The sequence below is a fragment of the Thunnus albacares genome, chromosome 1 (assembly GCF_914725855.1).
Source record: "Thunnus albacares chromosome 1, fThuAlb1.1, whole genome shotgun sequence".
NCBI lineage: Eukaryota > Metazoa > Chordata > Actinopteri > Scombriformes > Scombridae > Thunnus > Thunnus albacares.
Window position 1 is genome coordinate 35,619,134 of NC_058106.1, and position 16,116 is coordinate 35,635,249.

The following is a 16,116-nucleotide window of genomic DNA, read 5'->3' on the forward strand; positions in this document are numbered from 1 at the left end:
CATCATCAACTGTAAATATGAGCTCGTTACAAAAAACATTTCTATCGGACTACACGGTCAAAGCCCAGAAAATATATATATATATACTTTTTTAATAAATTTTCTTACATCAAAATGTAACATCTGCTGCTGGTACTTTGAAATGTGTGTATGTGCACTGACTAGACATATTTAGTCACATAAAGACTCACTTTTCTTTGTATTTAATGGCTTCGTTCAGCTTCTTTGGGTTATCAGGTAAAAACAAAAACAAACAAACAGTCTTACCAGGGGTAAAAAAAAATCATCACAATGTGAACCAATTAGTGCAAAAAAGAGGTTTAAGTGCAATGTTACATGATGTCCGATGTCCACATGATTACAGTCTGCTCTCTGGATGAGTCACTTTGACTTTTTTCAGCCACAGAGGAGGAGGAGGGAGGAGGAGGAGGAGGAGGAGGAGGAGGGTGGAGGAAGGGATGGGGGGGGGGGAGGGTTTACTGTACTGCCGCAACACGAGGACAGAAAGCCGGATGCAAACAGATACTTGGGACATAATCGATCCACAGTAGCACAGCGCATGCCCTTATTCACAACCAGATTTTTTTTTTTTTTTAAAGTACAGTACAAGCGCCGTTACAATTCGGTACAAAAAAAAAAAGTAAAATAAAACATATGCAATGAATGTACATAGAAGTATCTTTAAAAACATGTCAAAAAATGTTAAGTTCCATTTTTTTTTTTTTTTGTTGTTTTTTTAAATCTTTTTCATAAATGGATTTGTACGCCGTCCCAGTGCTGCCGGAAGAAATCACAGCCGACTCATCCGTGTCCGAGGAGGAAGGGGGGATATATCCATCAAATCACCAGGAAAAAAATATATATATAGCATTTACTCTGCACATCTTTTTATTTCTTAATTAGAAATTCAAAAAAAAAATCTATACTCTTTAGTAATATTTACTTATTAAAATCTCATCTTTGTAAACAGTTTGCCCTTTTTGTCGTCTAGTTTGAAAATACATTCTGATCAGACTGTCAATTGAGGCCATAAAATCTGTGGCAAACATCTTTTTAAAAAATAATCTGATACTAAACAAAAAAAAAAGCTTCAATCCCTCTGAGTCTTCATTTCTACCACGATCGTTCAAGGAGCCTGAAGTAGCCACGGCACACCGCTGCCAGATGTTTTACCAGCAACACGTATCGCTGCTCCAGCTGTGAGTCGCTCACGTAGTTGTGAGGAAAAACAAACAAAAAAAAAAGTAAATTGTGTGTGTGTGTTGGCATTTCTGCTGCTCTTCAGCGATGTGATGGGGGGGGGGGGGGGTTGCTATGGTGTGTAACCATGGCGACGAGGTTGCCATGGCTTCAGGGGGAGGCTGTGAGCTGGTGATGAGAGAGAGAAAGAGAGAGAGAGAGAGAGAGAAGCGGGAGGGCTCCTCGCTGGATTGTCTTTTTGGTTGGAGGAGGAGGTGCAGAGTCTCAGAGCTGATTTGTTTTATTTTTTTTTTTACCCACAAACTGCATTGATCCGCCTTATTAGAAATAAAACGTCTCGAGAAATATGATCAGAAATTATGATGAGAAATATGTTTGTTCAAAAGTCTCCTCCTTAGAAAGAAAGCGTGTGCACGGTTCACATTTAATGAATCTTAGTGGCAGTGGATGCATGCACAGTGGCCCTATAGAAAATGTTTGCATGCATATTCAGATTTGTACACTCTATACACTGCAAATTCATGTGTGTGTGTGTGTGTGTGTGTGTGTGTGTGTGTGGGAGAAAAAAAATGAAAAAAACGTCTCTTTCTTGAAACCTGTGACGCTCTTTAGGCTCAGAGTCTGTCGCTGCGGAACGTATCCTCCACCGACGGGTCCGGCAGCACCATGTCGGGATCGCTGAGCATGCTCAGACCGTCCAGGCTGAGAGGTTCGATGCGCAGCTCGTCCTCCAGCGGGAAGCCTCCCTCCGAGTCGAAACATTCGGGCACCGTCGAGAGAGCGCTGCTGATGTCCTTTGACAGACTGGGGTTGGAGTCGTCTGGGGGGGGGGGGGAAGGAGGGAAACAGATGACGGCGGGTGAATGTTTCTTCCAGTCTGGGAAAACACTTCCTCTTTCTGTAATAACCGGTCTCACTGCTCTGGCTGTTAGTCATGACTACTCTCTCTTTAACTCTCTCTCTTCTCTTAGTAATGTCTGCACTTTCAGCAAAAACAGATCGGAATCCCGAGGTGTGTGTTGTGTTATAATCTTTAATCTATCTTAAAACTCTCATTTTTTATAGTAACATCTTATAAATTAAAGCTGCAGTCAGCGTTGGTCGGGACCTCAGACTCTGGCCCGTCGGGATCAGATCATTTTGCTTTTTAAAAATGAGGGATGTTTCTTACGAGTGTGGTGTGCTTTTATTGTGAAAGTTTGATTGACAGGATGAGAATTTCTTGCTCACATCTGTGTCATCAATATGATGCAAGTTTTGGGCCCATTCACTTGAATTTCAATGAGTAAATTGAAAACTCTTGATGAGTTTGTGTGTAAAACAAATTTATTTCCTGATTTTCATCGAGTCTATTTTTAGGTTTTGCTCCACTCTGCAGCTCTGTGAAGCTTTTAGCCTCCTTTAGCTAGTTGTTTTGGTTCTGCTGTACGTTTACTGTGTCCGTTAAGTCTCTTATACATCCAGCAGCAGCAGTCAGCTGTTTTCAATCACTGTACTTGAAGCGTCACATGGCTGGATAAAGGTACTGTGTGTGTTATGCTTTGTCTTCCCTCTAGAGGCTGAAATCAATTAATGCAGCTTTAAATAAACAAACTAGAACATTCTTACAGTGAGACAAAACAAAACACACAGTTCCTCCGAGGACGCACCGCGGAGACTCACTAACTCTTCTCGTACGTGGGACTCACCGGTGAGTATGATGTTGGGCAGTCCTCCGCTGCAGTTGGAGTACAGCATGTTAGACCTCATGTGCATCGGGTCCTGCAGGTTGCCATGGCTGCCGCCCAGCCCCGTGAGGGCCGCCTGGGAGTAGTAGAGAGAGGAGGAGGAGGAAGGGTCGAAGCAAGAACCCCCCGCCGTGGAGCTCATGGCGTTTTCCAACAGACTGAACTGGTCCAACTAGCCGGCAGATGGTGGAGAGAAAACACAAAGCGTTAGCCAGCTGAGTTATCATCATGGTTACCCCTGGCAACTTGTTGTATGTGATGGTCTTCAAGTGTTTTCTAACAACATCTACAGTTCACTGAGAACCTTATTCACACTACAACTGACAGCATTTAATGAAAATCCATTCATAAAATATGTAACATCGATCCTAACGGGGCAAAAACAAGCTTCTCGGTGATGTTAATTAAGACGAGACGTTTCTGCAGAAATTCACTCGATGTGCGGTTGTTTGAACTTGTTTGTGTAAAAAAAAAAAAAAAAAAAAAAAAAAGGATGTTGTAAGAAGAAGATTCTGCTTTGAGTCAGGGTTTATTGCAGTGCTGATTTTTCTCATAACAAACGTTGTAGATTTTCACATCCCCATTTACTTCATCTGTTGGCGTCACGGCGCTGCTGATGAGGAAACGCTACACCGAGGATTACGCCGAGCCAACGGGTTTTGCAACATGAAAACATTCACAAAGCCTTTGAGTTTTGGTGTGTTGAGTTTATATTACTGGGTAGAAAACAGACCGAGATCTTGTGCAAGAATGATATACATTTACTTAAGATGTTACAGGTTTCTGCTTTGAGACTTCTGACTAAATTATGGTTGCAGAAATCTTTGCTGTGTATCCGAGACTGAATGAAAAGTCAAACACTGCAGCAGATTTAAATGAAAGAAGATGGAAAAATGGTTTAATTATGAAAAACAAACTTGACACAAAGCTTCATTTATTCCAATGTAAATTAACGTGAATCAGACTTTTGGCTTCATCTTGTATGTAAATTGTGTTTGTTTTTATATGATGCATCGACTCCTTCTCACCTTAATATTCATGTTTTCAAAAAAGGTTGTCTTTGAACTTCCGCTGGTTAAAATGTGCCCTTCTGATATTAATGTTTGGCATGTTCCTGGTTACGTTTGACTGTGTGTGTGTGTGTGTGTGTGTGTGTGTGTACCTGATAGGCGGGGGTCTTGCTCTGGCGATTGGAGTACTGCGGCTCCATGAAGGGGTCGTTGAAGAGCGTCGCCATGTTGTTGTGCTGTAAACAAAGAATAAAGTCCATATTGTTGTCAAAATTGGTAAGAGAAGCTAATTATCTGCCAGCTTTCTTCTTTCTAAAGGTGAACTATGACATATGACATGTAAATAAAACTATTCTTATCAATGACTCATTGAGGTAGAAGAGACCAGGGTTCATTTATAAGGCTGTGACTACCGGGACTATAATTAAAATCACATTATAACCAAAAAACACTTTATCTACCTATTACAACTGTTAATGATTAGAACTCAACCAGCCCAAGGTATTAATGTCTTTGTTTTTTTTTAAACATTTTCAGGTTATTTTTATGTTGTTTTGGTCTATTTAGCAGGAAAACAACTACACAGTAAATGTGATTGCTGCAGTTAATGCGGGTTAACACAATTACACTGTTGAATCTAATCTTCTACACTAATTTCTACCCTGCAGGGAGATGGAAACAAATCAACAATACACATGCACAAACACTGCTGCACAAAATTATATATGTGTGTGTGTTTGTTTGTTAGTCCCCATGTGCACACACGCACTCTGACAAAGAGCGTCTTCATGGCACTCACTTGGCTCGTGTTGAAGTCCAGCGGGATGCTCTGCAGAGGGGAAACAGGCTGCTGTTGCTGTTGTTGTTGTTGTTGTTGTTGCTGCTGCTGCTGCTGCTGCTGCTGCTGGTGCTGATGCTGGCACTGTCGGCCCTGGTCCACTGCATGCTGGGATTGTTGGTAGAGCGGATAGGGTGGGGGCGGCTCCCTCGGCATGTTGCTGGTATCCAAAGCAACTCCCTACACAGGAACGGAGAAAGCCAGCAGGAGTCACTAAAAGACCGACTGAGGGTTGAACGGAGACTTGAAGTTGATTCATTGTGATTGTCATGTCATTACTCAAATACATTCTCTCAATCAAAACGGCTAAAAACAAAAGCACCACTGTGTGTTTTTGGCAGCGGCGGAGCTTTTTACTCAGAGGTTGGATTCTTTCATATTATTGCACATTTCCTCTTGTTACTAAAGGTTTTTTTTTTCTAGATTTAGTTCTGGTTTTAGTATTTTTGACATAATAAGGAGGTTCTTTTCTCCAAAATATTACTTTGCAAATTGCAATGACATCGGAGATGCACGGAAAGCAACAAATCAACTAAGTTACACAAAAAAAAAAAAAGTTTGTTCATCTACAACACATGAAGAAACTAACATTTCTTAAACTTGTAAAATCCAGTTTTACAGCTCCTTAAATAACAGCTTTTTACGACGTATTAAATAACTGACAGTCTCAGTGTGAGGTGTGTACCTGCGTGATCGGGGACAGCGAGGGGGACATGGTGGGAGACAGCTGCTTGGCCAGACCTCTGCGCTGCTCGGCACCGGGGGACAGGGTGAGGGGGCTGATGGGAGCCGGCCGTCGCCGCGGGGAGTTGCTGGACAGACGCAGGGACGAGTTGATGGAGGGATTGCTGAGCGATGACTGCAGTTGGCAGTTGTTGAGGGACGCCTGAAGTGAGGGGTTGCTCAAAGAGGAGGAGAGACCTGCGGGACGGACGATAAAGAAACGTTACAGTGAAACAAATAAAGCAGCTGTGAGTCCCGAGCAGATACGGGGGCCCTTTTGAAACAGAGGAGAACATGTGGAAGTTATGATGCATTATATACTCAATTTTCCAGCATGCTCTCCAGTCCCCCCCCCCCCACACCCTCACACCACCCCTCAACCCCAAAAACACTAAGACTTTATTGTGTGGCTGGGGAGAGAGAGAGAGAGAGAGAGAGAGAAAGGAAAATGAGAGGACAGAGAGAAACTGAGGGAAAAGAACAGAGCTGATTGTAGCGAGCCAGAACGGGGTCAAAGTTCCCGTGTCGCTCTGGTGCTCGGCCAAGCTGAACTGTGCTCGACATGAGAGCCCGACCACACATACGCTCGCAAAATACAGAGAGAGAGAGAGAGGGGAGCGGTGGTGAGCGGCGGGGCGGGGGGGGGGCTGCGATCGGACACAGAGAGATCATTCAGTGAGTTATCTATAATGTACGGTCGGCTGCTCAAAACACTGCGGCGGCGAGTCTACAGCTGAAAACAGACTTTAAGACTCACTCAACAACAGGTAGACTGTTGGAGTCGTGTTGCTAGGAAACGCCTCAAATCCTGCCAAGAGCTCAAATTCTCAGAAATGACATTATCAAAGCAGTGAAAACATGCATCTTACTAGAATCCAGTGTGACAAGTTTTGCGATAAAAAGGCAGAGACGCAGAGAAAAAAAAACAACTTTGGAGGAAAAAAAGGAGGGATGAGAGATGAAAGTAAACTTTGCAGAGAGAGAGAGAGAGAGAGAGAGAGCTGGAGGAGAGCGAGCGAATTATCAACTCTCCTGCTATGTGATGTCACCAGTCCCGATTCTAGTTATATAATAATAATAAATAAATAAAACATGTTCAAACTAATCTTAATGAGAATGACAGGCGGCGACCGGGTGTCGTGATGTCACTGGCGGTTAAAAGACGGGTTCGTACTTCTTCAAACTTGTCTTAAAACAACAGTCGGGAGCCGATGAGAACACCGAAACAGGTTTTTTCCTCGCTGGTAATCATTCCTCACTGTTCATACTGACCGTTATAAGTTCCCCTTTTTAAAATGTGCTTAGTGAGAGGAGATGAAATCCACAGAAAGAAAAGTATTTTAAAGTTTATCTGAAGATAATATGAGGCTTTAGCTGTCTGACTTAGTCAAAACAAGTGGATATCTTCCATCTTTGTGTTTGTGAAGTCAAGTCAATTTTTATTTATATAGACCGATATCACAAATCAAATTTGCCTCGGGGGGGCGGAGGGGGGGGGGCTTTGCAGTCTGCGAAGCAATACAACATCCTCTAAGACTCTTGAGTGGAATAAGGGAAAAACTCCCTAAAAATCCCCCGTCTGTTTCCCTGGACAGTGTTGCTCTGTTGAGCTGTATTGGAAGGATCGTAATAAAAAAATAAAAAAAAAATTGGCACTAAAAAGACTTTGAAAGATATCAACATAATTTGACTAATATGGACAGCTGCAGCTTCATACGAGCTTCAGATAGACTTTTATATGCGATTTTTTGAAGCTCTAAATGACTGTGTGGCCTCCATCACTTACATTAAAAGGTTTTTAATAGCCAGTGTGAACAGGAGGAATGATTACTGCTCATATAGACACCTGACTGTTGTTTTAAGACACATTTAAAAACTGTGAACTCGTCCTTTAAGATGCGTACGTATCATATATTGTGATCAAAACACCCCTGTTTTGATTTAGTTGCATCTATGGATAAATCTATGGTGTCACAACATGATTATCAGGATAAAAAAAAACACCTTCTGGACATATAAAACCTGTAAGAAGAGGTCGATGTGTTGTTTCCGCTCACCCTGTGAGTTGCCGATGCCTAGGTGCATCATGGCGGCCGGCAGGTTTCCAGTGCTGCTGCCCCCGCTGAGGTTGGGGTACCCTCCGTTGTCCTCTGGGTCCAGCGGTGTGGAGAGGGGGGAGGGGAAGTGCAGGTTGCTGAGGTCGGGCAGTGAGCCGCCGGTGTTTAACGAGCTCTGGTAGTGGGACAGACCGGGGTTCTGCTCCGGAGACGGAAATATACTATACAGAGACAGGAAAAACCGGTTTGACCCATCAGGAACCGACGCTCATAATCGATTTGTTTCATATGAATATTGCACATAATTAAAGGTGGTGTCATTAAACAGGCTGTCATCGCTGTTTCACATTGATGAGATTGTTCTAGCCTCTTTTTTTCCCCGCCTACTCTCCATTTGCTGGATTATTTCTCTTAATTTCCATTTCTGCTCATACGCTGCTTTAACAGCGTATGAGCAGCGACTGTGACTCATTGTTGTCTGTCCCCCCCCCACACACACCCCCACCCCCCCTCCCCCCCATGCACACAAACTGGCACATCACAAAACAATGAACAAACGCTTGCCTCCACAAACAAACAAAACACACGTGTCTTTGCTGTCAGAAAAAGAAAAAAAAAAGCAATGAAATAAGAGGCCGCTCGGCGCCTGCTGCTGCGCGGGTCATAATGTTCTGCCTTTATTCATCGCTCCGTACATCAATCACGGATTTCCACATTAGACGAGAGAGGCGTCTTTCTGGGAATCTCAGTTCTCTTAAGGCTATTTAGAGGACTGCATTGCTTTCTGTATGACAACAATAGATGCACTAAACTATGCTTGATCCACACGGTACAGAGAGGAAAAACTGCTGCTCTAAAGCGATGGAATTGCAAGTAAAAAAAAAAAAAAATGGAGACATCCGTTTGCCTGTAAATCATGACATGACACCGGAGGTCATCCGCGATGGCAAGACAATGGTATTTGCAAACTGCTGTTAAACAAAGCCGGTGGAATCTGATTGTAATAACAACTCTGTTCCTCTTGTTTTAAACAGGGCTGGAGGTGTAAAGAGGAACACAGACATCCTGTTTGATGAGGTGGGGATGTGCGGCATTTCATTTCTAGGATTCCATTGTGTCTCCTGACGGGCTGCGGCCAATGGAAAACACCTGTATCCTATTTTGAGCCATTTGATTTGGGGGGTACAGTGGCAATAAAAAATGTTTTGTGTGAAATTACATCAACGATCCAGATACGATGGAATAACATGTTCAAATAAGCAAAAAAACACATTTTTGATCCTTTGACGTACTTGATTCCAGGCACTTCGCAGGATTTAGGCCTCGATGCCAGAGTCTGGACCTGAAACACACAAAAAAATTACAATTATGTCACAAATTATCTGAGAAATACATTCACACTCCTCGCTAATCTTAACACACGCATATTGTTTCCAGGCTTTCTGGCGATGGAGGATATAACAGTATTAAAGCATTAAGGACAGGATCGACAACAAAGACAGCGTTGTGGCTGCTGCCGGGATTCGTGCCATCTTCTAATTAGCGATGCACTGATCTGACTTTTTTTCTCTCCAGATATCTCAACATAATATCTGCCAATATGAAGATTAAATTAGATACCAGTGCTCTCTATTTAAAATCTGTGCACCTCCTCCCTGTTGGAACCTTATTTTAGGAGGTAACATGAGGCCGCCGGTGTGACTGTGAGTTAATGTAAACGGTTGTGGAAAATTCTTATTATGAGATAGATAAAGAATTTCATGTGGATCAATCCTGTAATGGCTGATAACCGATCTGCTTGATGCGGTCAGTATGAGCGCTGGTACTGATTCTAAGTATTAGACGGGTGCATCTCTGTGGGTAATGACCTCCTTTAAGGATTGGCTGAGTCTGAACCACTGGTGCATCCCGGTAGGATGTAATCCTCTAACGCTGGGATCCGCCGTATCCAGACATTGATTGTCGGGAGTGAAAATGACCGTCGGACGGTATTATGATCTGTCGTTTCAAATCAAGAGAATTGATTCTGCGTGTGTGGAACAAAAACTAGTCTGTCAGATTTTCACGTCTAGTTCGACAACATGCAAGATTTCCTCCGTTGTTGTTGGTCATGCAGGACAGACTGGTTCAACCAGTAGTCTGATGTGCTTCGACCAAATCACAACAGGAATTTAAGGCGCCACAATCACCTAATAGTGACCAGTCTCCCAAGACGTTACAGGATAAAGCTGGAGATTTTCTATATTTTTCTTATCGTCAACAAACAAACCAACAGTTAGTTGATGCTAACAAGTATTGTGTGTGTGTATCTGAATCCTGATGTATCTTATTCCTCTGTAGACCTCCATTGTTTTCCAAAGACTACTAACAACATGTGAGGGAGTCACACCGCTGCTGCTGGGTGACATGTTCCTTCATCATTAAGAGTTTGGTTAGTTTGTTTAGAAATGACTCCAAAGACTAATAACAGCGATCACGTTTTCAGTCTCCGGAGAGTAGTTCTGTGTTGACAGACACCACTTAAGATGTGCGGGAACATAGTCGATATTGTAAACAATTTCTATTTTTCCACCTCATTTTCGACTTGTGTGAAGTTGGCTCTGCACCCGACTGTGGAAATGCTCGTAAAACACGATTATAGATACAATAAAAATAGAACGATGTCCCTCTGGATCCTGTGTTTTGTTGTAGACGGCTGGAGGAAGCTACAGTACCTCAGAGTCGGCTGTTGCCCTCAGACTCTCCCTCTCCGTACATCTCTGTTGTACTTCCTCCTCCTTCAAACATATATTCATACTTGTTGTATCCATCAGACTCTGGCCCAGACATTGTAAATTGTTTAAGAACATGTAGAACATGTAAAAACATGTCTACGGCACAGAGGAATAAGATATATGAGGCTTTGGATACACACAGACGACACTTGTAAGTACATCGATTTATCGTTGGTTTGGTTTGGCACATGAGATTTGTTGACAACAAGGAAAAAAATACAGATGTTGTGCAGTCTTGTCTCGACATTACAGTCGCTCAGTTTGGAGTTTTCGTCGTTGGCATGGCGACAAAGCAAGAAAAAGTAAAAAAACAGTCTCACCTTCTTGGCCTCCCACAGCTGCTTGGGAAGGGGCTTACTGACACCTATTAGACTCTCCTCGTTAGGCAGGGTGGGAAAAGAGAAGACTGCGGAGAGGAAGGTGCACTTTAATTAAAGCATGTGTTCCACAGACAAACAGATGCGAACCATTTCTGAATGATCACTGAAAGGAAAACGGCTCAACTCACTGTCTCCAGATCCGTCCACCTCTGCCTCGTTTACGCTAGCTGCGTGCCAGCCTCCACAAGAAACAAACAGAGAGACAGAGATGTGGAGGGAGGGGGGAGGGGGGAGGGGGGAGGGAGGGATGATCAATGGAGAAATAAAGAAAGACATAATAAAACAAAAGGCAGAGGAACATTAGAGCATATTCAATATTAACCAGCTGTTTTGAATCCAGGCGTGTCTGGGGTGATAATTAGTCCTTCGGATAGTAACGGACCCCTTTTGGGATACGCTCCGCAATTACTGCGCAGTTTCAGAAATATAACAGTTGGGCATCTGGCATCATGTTATTAGTCAGAGAGATGAGGGAAAGGGGGGGAGAGTTATGTGGGGGGGGGGTTGAGACATACATTGTCTTTTCCTCCTTTTCACTTTTATCTACTCCGTGCCTTACTCACGTGTTGAGCAATAACACTTCCTGTGTCCTTTATTACTTATTAGGAAAATATTTCCTGATGTCTCCTCATTGCTCACACTTAAAACTAAACTTCTCTTACGTTAGCTCTCCTTCTCTCAGAGGCCGCTTCGCTCTGCGAGGCGGCTTTACGGCCGTCGTAACAGATGGGACGATGAGGCGTAATTTTCATTTCCCTTTTCGAAAGGTGTCTAGTTGCTGTTGCTGGTAGAGGCTGCTACTGGGACAGAAACAGGACAACTGGGATGGAAAATAGCTGGCTTGTGTCCCTGGCTGGATAACACACAGAATGTAATGCACTCTGTGTGTCTGTGTGTGTGTGTGTGTGTGTGTGTGTGTGTGTTGTAAACGCACAGGATTAAGAAAAAGAGCTGCCTACTGCCTACTGCCAGAGCATACCAGCAATCAAAAGGGCCCGTCAGCTGCAGAAGTAACGTTAGATCTCCTCTGACTGATGCGGCTTGTTTTTTTTTTTTTTTTTCCGTTCACAATAACTAGCGGAGGAGAAATCGCGCAGCTGAAACTCCTCTCTGCTTAAAGTGTTTCCACCCCGGCGGGGTGACTCATCGCTGTGATTCCTAGTTAGATGCTTCTTTAATCAGCCGGAGCTTAACACCACTTGAAACCCACTGAAACCTTGAAGAGGTGTCAACGAGAGCCCTGGGGCTTCACGGGGCTCCTGAGACGGTAGAGTGGGTGAGGCGGTGAGGCGGCGTCTCTCGTTCCCCTACCGTGAACCGGTTCGCTGTCACGGCCTCTTTTAAGAGGAAAGGATATTCAGCCTGTGCAGTTATGTGTAGTATGTGCTGCTGGACTCTATACGGCAGGCTGGCTATGCGGGAGGACTGTGAGGTATACACTATGTGGCAGACCAGGTCACCTTTGGGGAAATGTAATTATTTACTTAGATATACAGTCTAGGTCAGCTGGCAGCTCTGCACTGAATGAGGCAATGCAAACAGTTAGCTGATGGACAGAAAATTAATCAGAAACTATTTTGAAAAACAGCAAAAAATCAATTGGTTACAGCTTCTTAAATTGGAATATTTTGTGGCTTCTGTGATGTTAAACTGAGTATCTTTGGGTTTTAGACTGTTGGTCAGACAAATAAAGACATTTTAAGACATCCCTGTGGGCTCTGAGAACTTGTGATGGATCAAAATCGAGAAAATTTTGGTAGATGGATCGTAACTGAAAATAGCTGCAGCCATGTGCGAGAGTTTCACGGGATGCTGGTGCAACAGAGAGCAATCATAAGCATGAAATACACACACGGGGCCACGTTTCTGACCGGGTCTAAGGTCAACCGTTTAAACACAACACGCTGTGATTCATATTTCTTCACTGTGTCGATTCTGTTTGTATGTGAAACTCACACTTGGCCCCCCGATCTTAAAGCAATATCCTGTTTAAACTTGTTGGCTAAACACAGCGAGCGGTAATGCACCGGTGTCTCATCCACTCCGCACTTCATCAGCGCTGAGATCAGACAAAAGCCACAAACACTGTCAGAAACACCCTGGACGCTGGGATGGAAACAGCCCAGGAGAGAGAGAGAGAGAGAGAGAGAGAGAGAGAGAGAGAGAGAGAGAGGCACCGTAAGGGACCCGGGGAGAGCGAAACGAAAAGGGAGGAGGAGGATGAATCTTTCGTCTTCAGGGTTTGATTGTTTCTTTGGACCAATCATTGTTCGATTACGAATGTATAAACAGAACATTTTAAAACCAACAAAGGACGGATGGTGATTTGTGTAACCGAGCTCGAGAGTAGCTTGCAGGTCTGAAAAACAGCTGGCTGGCTGGCTGGACTGTGTTCTCTGTTAATAAATGACCAGAGGAACAGAAACACAAACACCATAAACTAGCATGATTACTATGACATGGGCCTTGTATAGGAGCAGCCCGCATACTGAATGTGACCATGAGAGGTTGAAAAACACATGTGAGCTCTGTGCTTTAATAGTTGTGCTTTCACCTCGACTATAAAAGTATAACGTGCTGGATTAATCCTAGAGGTGACATCTCCATACTCGAGTAGGTCTTGATTAGTCTCCGTAGGCTGTTTCCTGCCTGTGCTGGTGGTGAATATTACACCTCTGCTCTTTATGGTCGTTCACTCTCGATCCAAGTTTGTGTCACATCAGGTCAGCAACACATGTACATGCACTTCAGCCTAATAAAAGTTCAAGTTGAGCAGAAACGTATATACATTACTTTAAATGGTAAATGGCTTTTATCCAAAGCGCTTTACAGTGTTTCTGCTGAGCACCAACATACAGGATTACACTTTTTATTGGGGCTGCAGCTGACTATATTCATTATTGATTCATTTTCAGGTTTGTTTAATCAATTGTTTTGTCTACAAAATGTGAGAAAACATTAAAAAATGTCTGTTGCATTTCCATTATGTCCTTGAGGATGACATCAAATGTCTTGTGTTGTCTGACCAACAGTCCAAAACTAAAAGATATTCAGTTTACAATGATGTAAAACAAAGAAAAGCAGAAAATCCTCATATTCAAGAAGCTGGAATCAGAGAACTTTTGGCATTTTTGGCTTAAAAAATGACTTAAATGATTACTTGATTATCAAATTAGCTATAATAGTTGCACCGGGGTTTAAACTGGGCAGTTATGCACATAGAAAACAGAAAAATGAAACTAAACAGATGGAGTTTAAGGACATGATGTGAGATACAAGCCTCCATGAGCTGCTGGGACTGAAGGACACATTATAACAAAACCATCTCTTGTAAGAAACTATCCACCAAAATTCATATTGAGCTGATTTTGTCATTAAAACACAGCCAAACAAACACACATTATTTATGAGTGTATGTTACTCTCACCATTACGCTGGGGGGGACATCGACCCATCTGCTGGTTCATGCCAAAGGGGTCCTGAGGGTTTGGGTTCATAGCACTCGTATGAAGAGCAGAGTCTGAGTTGGTTCTGTGTAGGAGGAGGAGGAGGAGGAGGAGGAGGAAGAAGAAGAAGAAGGAGGGAAAATTATGCGAAATGTTCCAGCACCTTGGACAGAGGCAGAGAGATTTCTCAGGGCCGTAAGGTCAGTGAGTCATTCTGCTTCCTGTTCTGCCTCCACACAGGCTGCATTCATCTGCCAGGCTCACGCTGACCTCACACATCAACACCCTCACAACAACACCGCCGCTAAATCTTAATCAGTCTGTGATGTGAACACAAACGTTTCGGCTCGGTGATGAAATGATTATCATCTTAAAACACTTCATATATATACATGCTTTAGATTCTCATCCATGAAAGTTCTCCACATGACATGAAGATCAACTCTTTTATCATACCAGAAGATTATATTCTTACCACTTTTACCTGGAATAGGTTTTACAGGAATGCATTCCATACTAAATTTGGCCACCAGCTGTTTCAGTAAAGAAATATCAAATATTCAGCATCAGGATCAAATTACAATTGACAGCTAAAGATGATTTAATATGAAATAATGGGCCTCATGCAAGAAAATCCTCATATTCATCACCTTTAATTCTCTTTTTTCTGTGAGGTTTTCTCGTACAAGTGTTGATTGGATTCACCAAACTCTCTTTTCTCTCTTTCATCATCATCATCCCAAAAATCATTTCATTTTTAAATATATTACTTCAAGTCCTGTTTTCATAAAATCAGCAGATAAACGTAGCTGAGTCGGTGGTTGTGTTAGAGGACAGGAAACATTTAGAAAATGTTAATGCAGCTGCCGGCGGTGTGTTGTCAAGAGCGGTGCTGTGTTGTGACAGAAATAAAGGAGTTAGATGCTAAAGCGAAGTGCTCCGTAAGTTAATACGGGAGGCAATAAAGGAATGTGACAGTAACAGAGATGTTAGAGGAGAGACGGCGGACTGTCGGCAACAGCAACACCAGATAATACTGAACAGAGAGCTGCAGAAAGACCCCGAGGCAGCTATAAACTGCTGTGCCAAAATAATTAAATCTATAAAAAAAAAAAAAAACCCTCGGTAAATTGGCAAACACAGATGATGATGATGATAATAACATGATGAACAGAATATAAATTATGCCGATTGTTTTAGTCATATATTTTAATTTAGTTTCTGTATCATATTTAAACCCCAAATTCAAGTCAAATTAGTGTTTTGTGCCCTGCGGAGAGAGAAAGACTGTTAATACGTGACTCATGGACAGGTCTGGACCAATCATGGATTTTGTTCGTTCATCGGAGAAATTTATAAGTAAGAGAAGAAGCCACAGATTCTCTTAAATCACTCACATGTGCCGTTTAAGAACAAATCTGCTCTTATGAGTGGTTCTTGCATGTGACTCATTGTCTTATTAGTTGTAAATATCTCTATAATAAAAGAGAGAGAGAGAGAGAGAGAGAGAGTTCAATGTGAACTGTAAATTCACACACTTACACCAGTCTCTCTCTCTCTCTCTCTCTCTCTCTCTCTCTCTCTCTCTCACACACACACACACACACACACACACACACGAGCCAACCCACACAAACTCTTGAGCCCTATATCACTCCAGCTGAGAGCTTTCTCTAGTGCTCTCCATTAAACCTCGATGGCTCCCTTCATGCGTCATTCTTACTTCCTTCTAGTACGTTGTAGCCAATTGTTGTTATCACACTTATTCTGAATTTGATGCTTTCAAAGTTGTTCGGTTTGACTTTATTCTGTCAATGAAGCCAATTAATTTATCCTTGAAAGCATCTTAAGAATTTTATTTGGCTCTCTGGACAGATTTAAATGTGTAAATGGTGTAATTGTGTCACATACCTAATGCTACATATTAAATATAATGTAATAAATAGGGAATATTCAATCTG

General features: G+C 42.7%; 1 protein-coding gene across 4 annotated transcripts in view; it reads right to left on the minus strand.

Annotated features, from left to right (window-relative positions):
* Positions 1 to 707: 707 nt before the first annotated feature.
* The window catches only part of crtc3 (CREB regulated transcription coactivator 3), a 48,812-nt gene continuing 33,403 nt past the window's right edge, over positions 708 to 16,116 (minus strand). For 2 of the 4 annotated variants that reach the window (XM_044356614.1, XM_044356623.1), the window contains 10 exons: positions 14,137 to 14,240; positions 10,838 to 10,876; positions 10,650 to 10,735; positions 8,848 to 8,897; positions 7,556 to 7,776; positions 5,461 to 5,696; positions 4,737 to 4,955; positions 4,090 to 4,173; positions 2,889 to 3,099; positions 708 to 2,020 (listed from right to left, as the gene is read on the minus strand). In XM_044356614.1, coding sequence (XP_044212549.1) covers positions 1,815 to 2,020; positions 2,889 to 3,099; positions 4,090 to 4,173; positions 4,737 to 4,955; positions 5,461 to 5,696; positions 7,556 to 7,776; positions 8,848 to 8,897; positions 10,650 to 10,735; positions 10,838 to 10,876; positions 14,137 to 14,240 — 1,456 coding nt within the window. In that variant the 3' untranslated portion in view covers positions 708 to 1,814. Of the gene's footprint in view, positions 2,021 to 2,888; positions 3,100 to 4,089; positions 4,174 to 4,736; positions 4,956 to 5,460; positions 5,697 to 7,555; positions 7,777 to 8,847; positions 8,898 to 10,649; positions 10,736 to 10,837; positions 10,889 to 14,136; positions 14,241 to 16,116 lie in introns of all 4 variants that reach the window. The other 2 variants (XM_044356605.1, XM_044356622.1) reach the window with 1 other exon arrangement.